Source organism: Tachyglossus aculeatus, chromosome 2 (assembly GCF_015852505.1).
Source record: "Tachyglossus aculeatus isolate mTacAcu1 chromosome 2, mTacAcu1.pri, whole genome shotgun sequence".
In the NCBI taxonomy this organism is placed as follows: Eukaryota; Metazoa; Chordata; class Mammalia; order Monotremata; family Tachyglossidae; genus Tachyglossus; species Tachyglossus aculeatus.
This window is the reverse complement of record NC_052067.1, coordinates 50,110,032-50,129,040: the sequence shown is the minus strand read 5'-3', so window position 1 is coordinate 50,129,040 and position 19,009 is coordinate 50,110,032. Positions and strand designations below refer to the sequence as shown.

Below are 19,009 nucleotides of genomic sequence, written 5' to 3'. Positions count from 1 at the left end.
GATGATGATGAGTGGTGTATTTCTCCAAGCCCTCCTACTTAGACTGTGAACCCCATGAGGAGCCGGGACTGTCTGCCCTGATTAACTCGTATCTTGCCCAGTACTCAGAACAGTGCTTGACGCAGAGTAAGTGCTTAACAAATAACATAAAAAGAAAAACCAAAGCCCCGGGCAAAGAGCCAACACCAGAGACTGTTGAATCAATGATCCAGAAAGCAGCCTAGAAGCCTGTACACTGACAGCTGACTGATAAAGAGGGTTGCCTAGCCCTCATCCTCAAGAAGGTGAGCTCACCGTGGGCAGGGACTGTTACTCTTGATTGCTGAATTTTCATTTCCCAAGAGCTTAGTACAGTGCTCTGCACTCAGAAAGTGCTTAATAAATACGACTGAATGACTAAATGAATGATGGAGTGGATGGGAGAGGACCTGGCTCATGCCATGGTCATCCTTTCCAAGCCAATCTCGAGTGTAACTAGAGGTGATCAGCAAACTTGCGTGTCCCGTCGGGCGTCACAGAATGACTGTTCTGACCGCCAGCCAAAAAACGGCAGCCTTTGGTGATGGACGTAACGTTGACTCCACTTGGTTCACAGGAACAAGCTCGTCTTCTAGACTGTAAGCTCACTGTGGGCAGGGAGTGTGTCTGTTTGTTGTTATCTTGTATTCTCCCAAGAGCTTGGCAATGTGCTCTTCACACAGCAAGCACTCAATAAATATGACTGAATGAATATTAAATGGGATAATTCAACCCATGTGCTATTTTTTAATTGTACTTGTTAAGCACTTACTATAATAATGATAATTAATAATAATAATGGTACTTGTTAAGCGCATACTCTGTGCCAAACACTGTTCTCAGCACTAGGGTAGATACAGGGTACTCAGGTTGTCCCAAGTGGGGCTCGCACTTTGTACAGATGTACCCCATTGTACAGATGAGGTAACTGAAGCACAGAGAAGTCAAATGACTTGTCCACGGTCACACAGGAGACAAGTGGCAGACCCAGGATTAGAACCCAAGTCCTTTGACCCCCAAGCCCCTGCTCTTTCCACTAAGCCACGCTGCTTCTCTACTTACTATACGCCAAGCACCACTCTAGCACTGGGGTAATCTGTGTCCAGCCCGAGAATCGGATTGGAAGCAGTTCTCGTTCCATATAGGGCTCACACTCTTAAACCCCACTGTACAGATGAGATAACTGAGGCACAGAGAGGTTAAGTGACTTGCCCAAGGTTGCACAACAGACAACCTAGTGAGCTGCGATTAGAACCCAGGTTACAAGGTCCTGGGTTCTAATCCCAGCTCTGCCACGTGCCTGCTGTGTGACCTTGGATAAATCCCTTCACTTCTCTGAGCCACAGTTACCTCAGCTGTAAAATGGGGATTAAGATGGTGAGCCCTATGAGGGACAGGGACCGTGTCCAACCCGATTATCCTGTATCCACCCCAGCGCTTTCAACAGTGACTTCGCAGTAAGCATTTAACAAATACCATTATTACTATTATTATTATGATAAAGGGACGTATTGTGAGAATCCAAGTGCTTAGGTGATGTGGAAGGGCTGAAGTGATAGTTGGGGGCTATGGGATGGGGAAAAGAAAGATTAATTGGGGAAGGCCTCATGAAGAATACGTGATTTCAGAAGGATGTTGAAGATGGGGAGATCTGCGGTCTGCTGGGTGTGAAGGGGACGGAGTCCCAGGCAGGAGGGGCAGGAGCGAGAGGTTGGAGGTGGGAGAGATGATAATGAAGCACAGTGAGCATTATGGGTGAATCTGATGGGTTTTGTGCAAAAGTGGAAATTTATGGACTCACTTGAGGATGAGCGCCATTGTCTCCTTTCTGTCCTTCCCCTGAAACGGCAGTGATCCCGTCAGCATCTCAAACTGCGAAGAAAAAAATGAATGGTAACGGTATTAATTAAGCACTGGCTCTGTGCCAAGCGCTGGGGTAGATATGAGATAAATGGATCAGACACAGACCCCCTTCCACATGGGGCTCATGATATACGAGAGAGAGAGAACTGGGATTTTATCCCCATTTTATGCATAAGGTAACCGAGGCCCAGAGAGGCTGACTTGCCCAAGGCGTCACAGAGGACAAGCGGCAAGATCGGGACGAGAACTGGGTCTCCTGGCTCTCCGCCCTGTCAATGCTGCCTTCCCATTGCTCAGTTTTGGAAATTCGGGCAAGGTGGGATTACCGAGATGCTTACCAATCCTTACACCCACCTCTCAGGATGGCACCGGGAGAGTTTCCAGTGCTCTACCAGTCTCGACTACAGGAGGGAGAGTCAAGCAGAGGCCTATCCCATTCCCCTCCTAGCTAAGTGAGGGGAAGGCAATGTGCTACGAGTCAAAATTCACCTGTGCTGGGCAGCGGTGGCATGGGAGGGAGTCGAGGGCGGAAATTCAAGTTTACCGCGGGAAACCACTTCCGTATTTTTACCAAGAAAACACCGCCAGAACGATTGCAGATGGAAGTGGGGGCTCTGGGAGAGACGCGTCCATGGGTCGGAGACGGCTCGACAGCATAGGACAGAGGGCAATCTGCAGCAGTCAACCTCAAACAGCAAGACCCAGTGGAAAGAGCAGGGGCCTGGGAATCATCAATCGTATTTATTGAGCGCTTACTATGTGCAGAGCACTGGGTTCTCTGGTGGGTTGCGGTAAGAATTCGAGTGCTTCCTGGTCCAGTGGACGAGCGGATTTAGAAGCAATTCAAAGATGCTTCAGTAGGTAACTGGCCTTCTGGGTGTCATGGAAACACTGTGGGGCTTCAGTTCTTAGGTCAAAGCGGATTTGCTTCCTTGGAGCTCAGATTTTTACTAACTGCTATCATCGTGTTCAGGGTTCTCAGATTTGACTTGCTAGAGGAAGATGAGAGAGACTGGTATCACCCCAGTCACGTCCTCTCCGAGTCACAAAAAGGAAGGGATGGAGAGAAGCAGCAGGGAGAGGAGGAGGAAACAAGAACAAATCTTCCCATCATAAGATTCTCTGGGGAAACTGGGCTGCTCAGGAGCTCGAAGATTTGAAATTGAAGGGCATTCCAGAACCCGGGGCCAGTCTGCATTTTCTGGCACTGATCTGGCCCACTTCTAAGGATCAGAATGGTAATCTCTGATGGTACTCACTAGCATCATCATCATCATCATCAATCGTGTTTATTGAGCGCTTACTGTGTGCAGAGCACTGTACTAAGCGCTTGGAAAGTACAAGTTGGCAAGTACTAGCAGCCAAAGGGTGATTTCTGTAAGACCAGCAGTGACTGAGTAACTGAATCAGCATAGCCTAGTGGAAAGGGCACAGGCCTAGGAATCAGGAGATCTGGGTTCTAATGAGAAGCAGTGTGGTGTAGTGGATAGGGATTGGGCTTGGGAATCAGGAGGTCGTGGGTTCTAATCCCGGCTCGCCACTTGTCTCCCGTGTGACCGTGGGCAAATCACTTAACTTCTCTGGGCCTCAGTTACTTCATCTTTAAAAAGGGGATTGAGACTGTGGGACAAGGGACTACGTTCACCCTCATTTGCCTGTATCCACCCCAGCACTTAAACAGTGCCTAGCATGTAGTAAGGGCTCAACAAATGCTATTATTACCGTGGGACAATCTGATTACCTTGTAACCTCCCCAGCGCTTAGAACAGTGCTTTGCACATAGTAAGCGCTTAATAAATGCCATCATCATTATTATTCTTATTGTTATTATTATTATTATTAATGATAATAATAATTCTGGCACTACCACTTGCCTGCTGGATGACCTTGGGCAAGTCACTTAAAGGTCTCTGTGCCTCAATTTCCTCATATGAAGAATGGGGATTCAATAGCTGTCCTCCCTCCTCCCCCTTAGAGTGTGACCCCATGTGGGACAGGAACTATCTCTGATCTGATTTCGTTACATCTACCCAGTGCTTAGTACAGTGCTAGGCGCGGATTAAATGCTCAACAAATATCACTATTATTATTATTATTGGCAATAATAATAATAATTGATTTCATTTGATGGCACTTTCCTCTGCAGGAGTCCATGAGCTATGAAAAAATAGGGATATTGGCTCAGTGTCTACCTAACTGAAAAACCAGTGGGAAGAAAGGGTTATTACCATCAGCACGCCAAAGGACCACCAGTCTGCACTCTGCGTGTGACCTCTTCGGTTGACCACCTCGGGAGCCATGTATTCAATTGTTCCACAGAACGAATACGCTCTCTTGTCATGGTCAATGGCCTCCTTACTCAGGCCGAAATCTAAATAAGAAAAAAAAAAAAATCTCTCCTCAATCACAGAGCCGTGATAATGACTATTCATAAGGCCTACAGTGTCACAAAGGAATTAGGTCACGGGCCCGTGTGATTTGGGGCACAAACTCCTTGTGTCTGGTTAGTGGGGTCTTGTTCTCACTCACCCTGAAATAATCTTTTCCACAGAACCTTTTTAGGCAGAGGAGAATGCAGACGAGTGAGAGCATAAGCCCAGAGGCAGAAATGAATAAAAGAGAAATTCATGAACCGAGAGTGCAGCAACTTCACAGGCTTTCTCTTCCCCTGGGTTGCTAGTCCATGCAGGGACAGCATCCAGAACCAGAAAAAAGTGAGATATGGACTATGAAAAGGAGAAAAGAAAGGCAGATGTGCAGAAAAACTTAAAAGACGGTGAAATTATTTTTAGCTGTATGCCCACCTAGAATTCAGAAGGAACAATGAAAATGAGACAGGAGAGTCAAATGAAAAGGACCTCGGGAAAAAAATTCACATGATCATTACCCCAAGTGCTTCTCTTGTAAGGGTAGCTCTGGCCTCTGGAAAGAAGTTAAGATTTCCTGGAATAATATCTCCTTTCCTCTAATGAATAAAAACGGTACAGCCTGCTACAACAATGCCAACTGGCAAGAGGAGTGAGTACTGTAAACCTCACACCTGATCAGGATTTCCATCTGTCGTGTCTATGGGGGAATGGGAGGGGAGAAAGTGGAGAAGACTGTCCCTCTGTTTCCAGAGGAGTTGGGCCATCATGCTGCAGCTGCTTATTCAAAGGTCTTACCAAACACCGCTTCCCTCATTTAGGTGTTTTCCTCCTACAACTGACTCAAATGGGGACTTCTTAACTTTGAGATTTCAGAAGATCGAGGGATAAAGTGGCCAGAGGCTCAGATTTAAGTCTTGGTGGCTAACTGCTATCCTTTACCGACCTGTAATCTTAATGTGTCCCTCTTCATCCAGGAGGATGCTGAAAGACAATGAAAGAAAGGAGCAGCTTTAGAAAGAGACATAACAAAATAACCTGTAGGTTTTGACAACTACCAGAAACAACTGAGAAGCGGGTGGGGGGGTGAGACAATTTAGTGATACACTACATACAGAATTCTTCATTAGCATATGCTGACATCCCTCCCTCAATCCCTCAAAGCAAGAATAGTGCAGAGCACTGTGCTAAGCACTTGGGGGAGTACAGTATAACAGAGTGTACTGCCCACAGGGAGCTGATAATCTAGAGGGGGAGACAGACACGTGGGGCTGGCGGAGGGGTGAATTAAGGATGTACATCCAAGTAAAACAGCAGCACAGAAGGGAGTGAGAGAAGAGGAAACGAGGGTTTCGGAGACGGGCCTTCAATAAACCTTCGATGGTGGGGTGAGGGATCATCTGTCCGGTGGTGTTCCAAGCCACAGGCAGGATGTGGATGGTGAGACAAGATGAGATCAAGGCACAGTGAACAGGTGGCACTAGAGGAGTGAAGTGTGGTGGGCTAGGAAAGCAGAGAGGTAAGGTAAGAGGGGACATATCTGACGCCGAGGTGGATGGGCATATGCAGCAGGTTCTGGAGGAGTAGGGAAACATGCACTGACCTTTTTTGTAGAAAAATGACTCGGGCAGCAGAGTGAAGTATGGACTGCCATGGGGAGAGACAGGAGGCAAGGAGGCCAGCAGGGAGGCTGATACAGTAATCGAGGCAGGATAGGGTAAGTGCTTGGATTAACGTGGTAGCAGTTTGGATGGAGAGAAAAGTGTGGATTTTGTCCACGTTTAGCAGGATTGAATTACAGATTAAGTGGATTGAATGAAAGAGATGAGTGAAGGATAATGCCAAGGTTACAGGTTTCTGAAACAGAAAGGATGGTTGTGCTGTCTACAGTGACGGGAAAGTCAGGGGGAGGATCCAAACCAACTTACTCCTCCTAAATGTTCAGTTTTAGCACACAATAATTATCGTGGCATTTGTTGAGCACTTAAGACGTGCCATGAGCTATGGTAGATACAAGTAAATTGGTTATAACCCCTGTCCCACGTGGGGGTCACAGTTTAAGAGCATGGGAGAACTGATGGGTATTTTATCCCCACTTTACAGCTGAGGTAACTGAGGCACAGAGAAGTTAAAGTGACTTGCCCAAGGTCACTGCAAGCAAGAGGCAGACCTGGGGATTAGAAAAAGCGTTCTATGCTCCCAGGCCCGTGCCCTTTCCATTAGGCTATGCTGTTTCTCGGAAGTAACTCAGACATCACGGGAGATCCTGCGGGAGATCAATCAATCAATCAATCAATCGTATTTATTGAGCGCTTACTATGTGCAGAGCACTGTACTAAGATCAGGGTGGAAGTGCATTTGGAGGTGCCCGTACGGGGCTGCATGAATAAGAATGGGTGGCCACGTTTACGCAGGTTACCGTGAACCAACTTGTACTTCCCAAGCGCTTAGTACAGTGCTCTGCACGCGATAAGCGCTCAATAAATACGATTGAATGAACGAATGAATGAACCAACCCTGAGACTAAAGAAGGGCAAGCACTGAGAGGTGGTGATGGGAAACAATCAATCCAATAGGCATATTTATTTTCTTACTCTAGTTACTCTTCCCTTTTCACCAGGTCCCTATCCAGTATATACTCAACACCTACCCATGGGCATTTTAAATGGGAGCCCCTTGGGGGACAGGGACTGTCTGACCTGAATAACTTGGAATAATAACTCCAGCACTTGGAGTACTGCTTGACACAAAGTAAGCACTTAAATGTAATAATAATGACAACAAGAATAATACTTCGGAAGTCAGGAATTCTGGACCTATCCTCAGGTCCACTGATAATGCTGTTTGAAGACATCCACAAATCTCTCAACTTCTTGAAATTTCCATTTTCCCATTTATAAACCCTGATAATTTTACAAGTTCCTTAAAATTTTGGAATGAAACAGACTCCCAACTGCAGCACGTTGTAGGCACTTGGGTAAAATGGCATGTTTTAATGAGGAAATTCAGCGTTCCCCATGGGAAAATCATTAGAGTAACCTCCCTTTCATTTTTTTGAGGATAACCTAAAGGGAAATAATATTTCATAGGGATTGCAAGTTCATTTGTCTGGTGGGGAGGGCAGAGCTCTCCTTTGCTCACATCAGACTAATCTCTGCCTCAAAAAGTACAACTTTCAAGAGTGATAATCTAATAATCCTAATGAGATAAACAAAACCCTTTTCATCAAGTCTCCAATTAACTATTGCTATTTTCTAACTAGGATGACTACTTTGACCTTTAAAAAGACTGAAAAGGCAACATGCCTGCTGATCCTTCAATGTCTGCTGCCACCTTCTCAACACCCACATTAAGCAGAGAAAATAGAAGGAAACCAGCAACAGGGGAATAAATGCCTACAAAATGATGCCTGTGCGGTGAATGACAATTTAAGTGAGTCTTTGGGGCACGGGGCAGACGTAGAGATTGAAAATCAAAGGTACCAGGCAAGTCGCTAATTATCTCTTGATAATTAAAATCACATGAAAGGTGAAAAACTATTTAAAGGCCCAAAATGTTTAGGAAGAATCAGATATGTCAATTTTTAACATGCCCTCACCTTCTCTCAATGCAACAATAACATTGAACAAAACATTCTCGTAACCCCAGTAGCTATCCAGAAAGTTTTTCTATTAACTGTAAGAGTGGTTCTAAAACACGCTGAAAGGCTGTTTGCAGCTAAATAGATAAAGGGATATCTATTTCCCTTATTTCATTCTATTTTTACATACATAATCACTTAGTTCAGTGCTAAGCACACAGTAAGCTCTCAATAAATACAACTGAATGAATGTACTAAGTTCTCCCATAGCCCATGATTTCAATTAGTCAATCAACCATATTTACTGTGCTAAGTACTTGGGAGAGTACAACAGAATTAGCAGCCACTTTTCCTGCCCCTGATGAGCTTACAGTCTAGAGGGGGAGACTGGCGTTTATATAAATAAGTACTTAATAATATATATTTTAAAGAGGGGGAGACTGGCGTTTATATAAATAAGTACTTTATAATATATATATTTTAAAGATATGTACATAAGTGCTGTGTGGTTGGGGGCAGGGCAAGTATCAAATGCCCAAAGGTCACAGACCTTAAAGTGTATAGAAGATGCGGTGTGGTCAAGTGAGAGGAGCCTGGGCATCAGAGGACCTGGGTTCCAATCCTGGCTCCGTCACCGGTCTGCTGTGCAACCTTGGGAAGGTCACTCCACCTTTCTGGGCCTTAGTTATCTCCTCTGATGGGGATTAAGGCTGTGGGAGCCCCGCGTGGGACGTGGATTGGGTCTAACCTGATTAGCTTGTATCTACCCCAGTGCTTAGTACAATGCCCGGCACATAGCAAATGCTTAATAAATACCACTGAAATAAAAAAAAAATTAAAAGAAAAGAACAGGGAAAAGAGGGCTTAATAGGGGAAGGCCTCCTTTCCCCCTCCATCCCCCCGCCGCCTTACCTCCTTCCTTTCCCCACAGCACCTGTATATATGTATATATGTTTGTACGTATTTATTACTCTATTTTACTTGTACATTTTTATTCTACTTATTTTATTTTGTTAATACGTTTTGTTTTGTTCTCTGTCTCCCCCTTCTAGACTGTGAGCCCACTGTTGGGTGGGGACCGTCTCTGTATGTTGCCAACTTGTACTTCCCAAGCGCTTAGTACAGCGCTCTGCACCCAGTAAGCGCTCAATAAATAGGACTGAATGAATGGATAAGGGGAGGGGTCACAGGCTGCAGAAGGAAAGAGGTCGGAGCCGGAGGATATCTGGCTCAACTCCCAACTCCCACCCCAAGCGCTTAATCAGTCGTATTTGCTGAGCGCTTACTGTGTGCAGCGCACTGTGCTAAGCGCTTGGAGAGAGTACAGTAAAACAGAGTTGGTGGACGCATCCCCTGCCCACAGAGAGTTTACAGTCTAGAGTTCAATGCTCTGCACATGGTAAGCGCTCAGTAAATACGACTGACTGGGACGATGCCATTTTGACAACATTCTCCATTAATACTTGCTCTTAGTGATTTCTTACTTTTCAGGCTTGAGATCCCGGTAAATGATTCCCAGACCGTGAAGATGGTCTAAAGCTAAAGCCAGTTCCGCTAGGTAGAACTTGACATCCTCCTCGGTGAACATCACCTGGCAAAGGAGGAGAGACGGATGGGGTCATTTTCGGCAGTCGACAGGCTCTGAGGAACTCCGCTGCCAAACGGCTCTGATTCAGTGGTTCCAGAAAGGACCCGGTTTAATCAGATTCGATCTGACAATGACCACGGGTTCCGAAATTAGCCCTTGCTGCCACCTCCAAAGGAAAGAGCCGCCATCATAATACACGTTTTCATTACGCCGCTTGGATAGGAAAATATTGAAGACTTAGGGCGCATTCTTGTCTGTTGGGATAGAATGCAATCTGGTGTTGGGGCTGGAAAAAATATCCGGGTGGCATCAGTTAAGACGTGAGTGCTATGTAATTTATCCTCAATGTGGGATTCTTTAAGACTGCAACCTCCACATTACAGGAGAAATGACTGCATATTTACTCTGCCTATAGACTTTTAGGACCAATAGGAGAAGATGAAAGATTAAGATTCTACTGCCTGCATTTTATGGGCCAGCTAATAATGAGACATAGCCAAAGCGCAGGGGACCTATCTACAGGTCACATAAGCAACAAAGAGAAGGATAACTTTCTACGACTCTACTGTCTTTGGAGTCAAACCACAATTGATCGTCCTCCCTTTTATTCCCCCTTTTATTCCCCCTTTTAGACTGTGAGCCCACTGTTGGGTAGGGACTGTCTCTATATGTTGCCAATTTGTACTTCCCAAGCGCTTAGTACAGTGCTCTGCACATAGTAAGTGCTCAATAAATACGACTGATGATGATGATGATGACTACACCCTCTTACTACTTCACCCTCCATGAGAAGCAGTGTGGCTCAGTGGAAAGAGCCCGGGCTTGGGAGTCAGAAGTCGTGGGTTCTAATCCCGCCTCTGCTACTTGTCAGCTGTGTGAGTTTGGGCAAGTCACTCAACTTCTCTGTGCCTCAGTTACCTCATCTGTAAAACGGGGATGAAGCTTGGGAGCCCCACGTGGGACAACGCGATTACCTTGTAGCTATCCCAGCACTTAGAACAGTGCTTGGCACATAGTAAGCGCTTAATAAATACCACTATTATTATTATTATTATTATTGTTGTGCTACAGTGCCTTTGGGAGAACAGATTATTTCTTCTTATCTTTTTCTGTTGCCTCGTGTGCTGAGAGTTAAATAACTTGGAGATGGGTATGGTGCTTAGCTCTGTGGAAGAGTTAATCCTAAATGATTAGGTTCCTGCCCCATAGGAGCTTCCTTTGTCTGAGGAAGCGTGAATCTAGCTGACAACAGTGTTGGGCATTTCAGTTTCTGGGATCACACCTGGGGAGAAACATCACGAATATAAGAAATTTCATATATTTCTTATATGAAATCCACATGCAGAGACTCAGCAAGCCTCCTGCACCAAACTGATTTACTTTGAAAGCTTACCTCTTTGGAGAGTCTGGTGAACAGGTCCCCTCCTCGTAGGAAGTCTAATATCAGATAGAGTTTCCCTTCTGTCTGAAAGGCTGAATGGGAACCGAAAAAAAAAAAACCAACAACCAAGGTTTAAATAGTCAACAGCGTTGAAAGTCTCTATGGAATGGATGTTACTCCCACTGAATCAATCTCTTTTTGTAATTTAAAAGCACAATCTCTCTTTTGCTAGCATAACGCGTGATCTTGAACACTGAGTCATTCCAGAGACAGTCCTGGACGCTTCATTAGAAAATTGACTGCTTGGGTACAGAAAATAAACAAGATGACCTATTGTTAATGGGGTTTTTTAAACCTACCTTCACCCAGGGTGTTGAAATTTCCTTAGCCCTATTTCTTTTCAATCCAAATGTCTGTTCATTCATTCAATCGTATTTATTGAGCGCTTACCACTGTACTGAGCGCTTGGGAAGTACAAGTTGGCAACATATAGAGACAGTCCCTACCCAACAGTGGGCTCACAGTCTAGAAGGGGGAGACAGAGAACAAAACCAAACATATTAACAAAATAAAATAAATAGAATAAATATGTACAAATAAAATAAATAGAGTAATAAATACGTACAAACATATATACATATATACAGGTGCTGTGGGGAGGGGAAGGAGGTAAGGCGGGAGGGATGAGGAGGGGGAGGAGGGGGAGAGGAAGGAGGGGGCTCAGTCTGGGAAGGCCTCCAGGTCTGTTCTATTATCTTTGTTGAATGGTACATGGATAAAGCCACCACTCGTCAGCTGTGTGACTTTGGGCAAGTCACTTAACTTCTCTGGACCTCAGTTCCCTCATCTGTAAAATGGGGATGAAGACTGTGAGCCCCACGTGGGACAACCTGATCACCTTGTAAATTCCCCAGCGCTTAGAACAGTGCTCTGCACATAGTAAGCGCTTAATAAATGCCATTATTATTATTATTATTATTCTTATTATTATAATAAAGGAGTTGATGTATAGCCAGGGGATCCAAGCTGAATAAAAAAAATTTGTTACATCAAAGTTGCAGCTGGAGAAGCTGTTTTGGTTCTTATATGAGTAAAAAGTGACATGACACATAAGACAGAAGTGTTAAAAACCACATTTTAGTGCTGCGGCCGATAGTAGCTTCTTTTGGGAAAGAACTCCGATAGGAGAGAGAGACAGAGAGAGAGGGAGAAAGAGAGAGAGAGAGAGCACATTTGCACATCTCTATCCATTTGTGTGGGACCAGTAAGAGAGAGAAAAGAAAAATTTCTTATAGGAAATGCTTGCTCTGTCACTTCCTTGATGGCAGCAGTAAAACTAAAACATTTTATGATGTATTTGTTTGAATCGGTCAATTGTATTTACTGAGCATTTGGTCTGTGCAGAGCATTGTACTAAAAGCCTGCCGGCGTGCAGTAGAGTTAGCGACATGATCCTTGCCCTCAAGGAGTTTGCAACCTAGCAGAACTTTATAATCTATTATTCACCTCAAGTTTTCATTTTTAAAATTAAGGATGAGAATGAAGGAGTGTTGTCATCTCATTATTTTTAACAGTATTTGTTAAGCACTTACTATGAACGAGGAACTATATAATTCCTATTTAATATAGGAACTATATTAAATGATGGGTAGATACAAGCTTATCAAGGAGGACCCAGTCCATGTCCCACGTGGGGCACATAGTCTTAATCCCCATTTTACAAATGAGGTAACTGAGGCTCAGAGAAGTTAAGTGACTTTCCCAAAGCATATTCTGCTTCACATGTAAACGAGACACACACAGAAGACACACACAAACTTCTTCATATTCAAAGAAAGCACACTGATAGTAGCGTGTCTCAGTGGAAAGAGCCCGGGCTTTGGAGTCAGAGGTCATGGGTTCAAATCCCGGCTCCACCACATGTCTGCTGTGTGACCTTGGGCAGGTCACTTCACTTCTCTGAGCCTCAGTGACCTCATCTGTAAAATGGGGGTTAAGACTGTGAGCCCCCCGTGGGACAACCTGATCACCTTGTATCCACCCCAGTGCTTAGAACAGTGCTTTGCACATAGTAAGCGCTTAATAAATGCCATCATTATTATTATTATTATTATAGTAAAGTTCACATATTCACTCCTCACTTCGCTCCTCTATCGCCAAACTTCTCACCTCTGGCGTGGAATGCCCTCTCTCCTCAAATCCGGCAGTCACTCTCCCTCCCTTCAAAGCCTTACCGAAGGCGCATCTCCTCATCATCATCATCATCAATCGTATTTATTGAGCGCTTACTATCTCCTCCAGGAGGCCTTCCCTGTCTACGGCCCCCCTTTCCTCTTCTCCCACTCCCTCCTGCGTCACCCTGACTTGCTCCCTCTGTTCTTCCTCCCTCCTAACCCCACAGCATTTAGGCATCTATCTGTACTTTTTTTTTATATATTAATATCCGCCTCCCCGCCTCTAGACTGTAAGCTCATTGTGGGCATGGGATGTGTCTCTTTATTGTTGCACTGGTCTCTCCCGATTGCTTAGCATAGGACTCTGCACATAATTAAGTGCTCAATAAATATGACTGAATGAATGAAAGAGCATAGACTTGGGAATAGGGGGACATGGGTTCTAATCAATCAATCAATCAATCGTATTTATTGAGCGCTTACTGTGTGCAGAGCACTGTACTAAGCGCTTGGGAAGGACAAGTTGGCAACATATAGAGATGGTCCCTACCCAACAGTGGGCTCACAGTCTAAAAGGGGGAGACAGAGAACAAAACCAAACATACTAACAAAATAAAATAAATAGATGTGTACAAGTAAAATAAACAAATGGAGTAATAAATATGTGCAAACATATATACATATATACAGGTGCTGTGGAGAAGGGAAGGAGGTAAGATGGGGGGGATGGAGAGGGGTCTCTCCCCCTTCTAGACTGCGAGCCCGCTGTCGGGTACGGACCGTCTCTATATGTTGCAAACTTGTACTTCCCAAGCACTTAGTACAGTGCTCTGCACTCAGTAAGTGCTCAATAAATATGACTGACTGAATGAATGAATGAACCTCAGCTCCATCGCATATCTGCTGTGGGATCTTGGGCAAATCATTTCACTTCTTTCCACTTCAGATTCCTCATCTGTAAAATGGGGAGCCAATATTTGTTCTTCCTCGTATTTAGACTGTGAGCCCCATATGGAGATTCCTGTGATTCCCCACAGCACCTGTATATATGTATATATGTTTGTACGTATTTATTACTCTATTTATTTTACTTGTACATATTTATTCTATTTACTTTATTCTGTTAATATGTTTTGTTTCGTTGTCTGTCTCCCCCTTCTAGACTGTGAGCCCACTGTTGGGTAGGGACCGTCTCTATATGTTGCCGACTTGTATTTCCCAAATCATCATCAATCGTATTTATTGAGAGCTTACTGTGTGCAGAGCACTGTACTAAGCGCTTGGGAAGTACAAGTTGGCAACATATAGAGACAGTCCCTACCCAACAGTGGGCTCACAGTTTAAAATGCTTAGTACAGTGCTCTGCACACAGTAAGCGCTCAATAAATATGATTGAATGAATGAATATGGGACAGGGACTGTGTCTAACCTGTGTCCCAGCACCAAGGACAATGTTTGGCACAATGTTTGGCACAAAGCGAGTGCTTAACAAATACCTTTGCTATTCTAAGGGCTGGGGTGGCTTTGCTTTCCTATTAATATCATCATTATTACTTGAGCCCAATGCAGGACAGGGACTGTGTCTGACCTGATCAATTTGTATCCACCACAGCCCTTAGTACAGTGCTTGGCACCTAATAAGTACTTAACAAATACAATTATTACTATCATCATTTAATTATTAATTATTATTACTATAAATGCTTAGTAGATGGTCTGCACTCGGTAAGTACTATTGATGGATGGACACCAGTTCCCTTTTGTGGTACAGAAGAGGCATAGGGCAAGTCACTTCACTTCCCTGGCCTCAGTTCCCTCATCTGTAAAATGGGGATTAAGACGGTGAGCCCCATGTGGGATAGGGGCTGTGTCCAAACTAATTAGCTTGTATCTACCCCGGCACTTAGAACGGTTCTTGACACGTAGGAAGCTCTTAACAAATACCATCATCATTATTATTATTGCACCAGATGTTCCGGATCCATTTTCGAAAGGAATTTGTTCCCTCCCATCCGCCGCAGCAGGTGCAGCCCGGGATTCCAGGAAAGATGGAAAAGCAATAGCAGGATGGTGCAAGTTCATGCCTTCCGGCACAAAAAGTTCTGCTGTTCTTGTTCCCCAATAAGATAACAAAAGAATAATAATGGTATTTGTTAAGTGCTTACTATGTGCCACTTGTGCTTACTTGTACTTCCCAAGCGCTTAGTACAGTGCTCTGCACCCAGTAAGCGCTCAATAAATACGATTGAATGAATGAATGAATGCCAGGCTCTGTTCTAAGCACTGGGGGGATACAAGGTAATCAGGCTGTCCCATGGGAGGCTCACAGTCTTAATTCCCATTTTACAGATGAGGCAACTGAGGCACAGAGAATAATAATAATAATAATAATGATGGCATTTATTAAGCGCTTACTATGTGCAAAGCACTGTTCTAAGCACTGGGGAGGTTACAAGGTGATCAGGTTGTCCCACGGGAGGCTCACAGTCTTAATTCCCATTTTACAGATGAGGCAACTGAGGCACAGAGAATAATAATAATAATAATGACATTAAGTGCTTACTATGTGCAAAGCACTGTTCTAAGTGCTGGGGAGGTTACAAGGTAATCAGGTTGTCCCATGGGGGGCTCACAGTCTTAATCCCCATTTTGCTGATGAGGCAACTGAGGCACAGAGAATAATAGTAATAATAATGATGGCATTTATTAAGCGCTTACTATGTGCAAAGCACTGTTCTAAGCACTGGGGAGGTTACAAGGTAATCAGATTGTCCCACGGGGGGCTCACAGTCTTAATCCCCAATTTGCTGATGAGGCAACTGAGGCACAGAGAATAATAGTAATAATAATGATGGCATTTATTAAGCGCTTACTATGTGCATAGCACTGTTCTAAGCACTGGGGAGGTTACAAGGTAATCAGATTGTCCCACGGGGGGCTCACAGTCTTAATCCCCAATTTGCTAATGAGGCAACTGAGGCACAGAGAATAATAGTAATAATAATGATGGCATGTATTAAGCGCTTACTATGTGCACAGCCCTGTTCTAAGCGCTGGGGAGGTTACAAGGTAATCAGGTTGTCCCACGGGGGGCTCACAGTCTTAATCCCCATTTTGCTGGTGAGGCAACTGAGGCACAGAGAATAATAGTAATAATAATGATGGCATTTATTAAGCGCTTACTATGTGCATAGCACTGTTCTAAGCACTGGGGAGGTTACAAGGTAATCAGATTGTCCCACGGGGGGCTCACAGTCTTAATCCCCAATTTGCTAATGAGGCAACTGAGGCACAGAGAATAATAGTAATAATAATGATGGCATTTATTAAGCGCTTACTATGTGCATAGCACTGTTCTAAGCACTGGGGAGGTTACAAGGTAATCAGATTGTCCCACGGGGGGCTCACAGTCTTAATCCCCAATTTGCTAATGAGGCAACTGAGGCACAGAGAATAATAGTAATAATAATGATGGCATTTATTAAGCGCTTACTATGTGCACAGCCCTGTTCTAAGCGCTGGGGAGGTTACAAGGTAATCAGGTTGTCCCACGGGGGGCTCACAGTCTTAATCCCCATTTTGCTGATGAGGCAACTGAGGCACAGAGAATAATAGTAATAATAATGATGGCATGTATTAAGCGCTTACTATGTGCACCGCACTGTTCTAAGCGCTGGGGAGGTTACAAGGTAATCAGGTTGTCCCACGGGGGGCTCACAGTCTTAATCCCCATTTTGCTGATGAGGTAACCGAGGCACAGAGAAGTTAAGTGACTTTCCCAAGGTCACACAGCTGACAAGTGGCGGAGCCGGGATTTGAACCCACGACCGCTGACTCCCAAGCCTGTGGTCGTTCCACTGAGCCACGCTGCTTCTCTCAAAAACTTCTTCTCTAACAAAAGAGAAAACGGAGCTGGAGGTGGGGAGACTTAAGAAAGTGATGGGCTTCTGAGCAGCTGGATTTAGCAGTCATTTGTCAAGACAAAATTCCCCCGGCGTCCAGCCTGCCCGGGGTCGCCCATTTGAATTCAAGAGAGCCTCCCATGTGGCTTGTTTGGGAGCCGGTTTCTGTACTGTGAAGCAGCGTGGCTCAGTGGAAAGAGCCCGGGCTTTGGAGTCAGAGGTCATGGGTTCAAATCCCGGCCCCGCCAACTGCCAGCTCTGTGACTTTCGGCAAGTCACTTCACTTCTCTGGGCCTCAGGTACCTCATCTGGAAAATGGGGATGAAGACTGTGAGCCCCCTCCGTGGGACAACCTGATCACTATGTAACCTCCCCAGCGCTTACAACAGTGCTTTGCACATAGTAAGCGCTTAATAAATGCTATCATTATTATTACTCATCCCCCTCTCCATCCCATCTTACCTCCTTCCCTTCCCCACAGCACCTATATGTATATATGTTTGTACATATTTACTACTCTATTTATTTATTTATTTTATTTGTACATATCTATTCTATTTATTTTATTTTGTTAGTATGTTTGGTTTTGTTCTCTGTCTCCCCCTTTTAGACTGTGAGCCCACTGTTGGGTAGGGACTGTCTCTATATGTTGGCAATTTGTACTTCCCAAGCGCTTAGTACAGTGCTCTGCACATAGTAAGCGCTCAATAAATACGATTGATGATGATGATTACTGTGGGGAGCCTTCCATAGCAGAAACATCCCTATACAAGGGCCTCATTTTAGTAGGCAGTTCTGCCAACTTGTACTTCCCAAGCACTTAGTACAGTGCTCTGCACACAGTAAGCGCTCAATAAATACGATTGATCGATTGATCTAGAAAGTGCTGATTGGGAGGGGAAGGTCCGGAAGGGAGACGGACAGACCAGCAGCCCAAACTGGAACTCTGTTCAGGGACTGACCTTCAACAGCTTCCCCAGGTGCTTTGGTTTGAGGAATTGAGTCATCTGAAAGCCCTTGGCTTTTTAGTATATTTACCATAATGAAGCTTGACAATGAACGGGTGATTCACTTCCGCCAAAATGTCTCTCTCCATTTTCGATCGTACCCGGTCCCGGACTACGAGACAGAAAAACAAAAAAAAAAAGGCTTTCAAAACGGAGGAAGAGGAACGTGGATATCCAACGGAGATACAAAATTTGAAGCAGGAAATTTAGTCGCAAAACGATCCACAGCCCTCTCCAACCCCCTCTGAAGTTCTCTTGAAACTTGAAATTCTCCTCCCTTTTTACCCCCTCTTCCTTCTCCTTCCTGCTGCTTGCCTTTCGGGCTTTCAATTTTTCAGCTCTTCCGCAGGGAACAAGGGAGGGACTGGAGAGGAGATGAAACTCAAAGACGGTAAATTTGACTATTAGATTGCTGGTTGAAATCCATGCCGTAAAGAAGGTTGCTGGTTTATCTGTGGATTTCCTTTATCCACGGAATCTTTCTCCTTCACATCATAGATCTAACTTATTTCGCAGAACTGTCTAACTATAGTTTAGGTACTTTACTTGGTCCTTGACTAATGGGAGTTTTGCTAGAGAGGAATTTTCACGTAATATCAGCAACACAGTGGAGGGCACGTGAACAGAGGCACCTGTCTCAAGGTCGTTTGGGCCTTTCAGAGGTTTATAGCTTTTTAGCTTTAGCTTTATAGCTCCCGTTCATTATCCCAGAGCCCAAGCCCTGCCTCCCTCTCGCTCTCCCTCTCGCCCTACTACTGCAGAAGAGCAGGAACAGAAACTTCATAAACTGCAAGCCACTGGGGACCTGACTATTTTCGTACTGAAAGAGGAAAAGCATCCGTTTTGATGACTAAAAGTTACTTTTCCGTGTTCGTCTCCTTGCTGGTCTGGGCCCATCTTCAATTCACATATTTTTTTTGCATTTTCCCCATCACTTAGTACCATGGTAAGCATCCAGTAGGTATCCACAAATATCAGTACCACCAGTTTTGCTATAATCCATGCCTTCATTATGTGATTTAGAGACAATGATATTGGAGAGTTAGGAGAATGCTCTTCTCACAGTCAATCACGTAAAATCACTTAGAGAAGCAGTGTATCTTAGAGGAAAGAGCACAGGCTTGGGAGAC

At 44.6% G+C, this 19,009-nt stretch overlaps 1 protein-coding gene across 2 annotated transcripts in view; it reads right to left on the bottom strand.

The window, feature by feature from the left end:
- The window catches only part of RPS6KA2 (ribosomal protein S6 kinase A2), a 200,263-nt gene that overhangs the window by 86,532 nt on the left and 94,722 nt on the right, over positions 1–19,009 (bottom strand). For both annotated transcript variants that reach the window (XM_038759371.1, XM_038759380.1), the window contains 6 exons: positions 17,911–17,991; positions 10,809–10,888; positions 9,312–9,418; positions 5,194–5,231; positions 4,110–4,252; positions 1,820–1,890 (listed from right to left, as the gene is read on the bottom strand). In XM_038759371.1, coding sequence (XP_038615299.1) covers positions 1,820–1,890; positions 4,110–4,252; positions 5,194–5,231; positions 9,312–9,418; positions 10,809–10,888; positions 17,911–17,991 — 520 coding nt within the window. The remainder of the gene's footprint in view (positions 1–1,819; positions 1,891–4,109; positions 4,253–5,193; positions 5,232–9,311; positions 9,419–10,808; positions 10,889–17,910; positions 17,992–19,009) is intronic.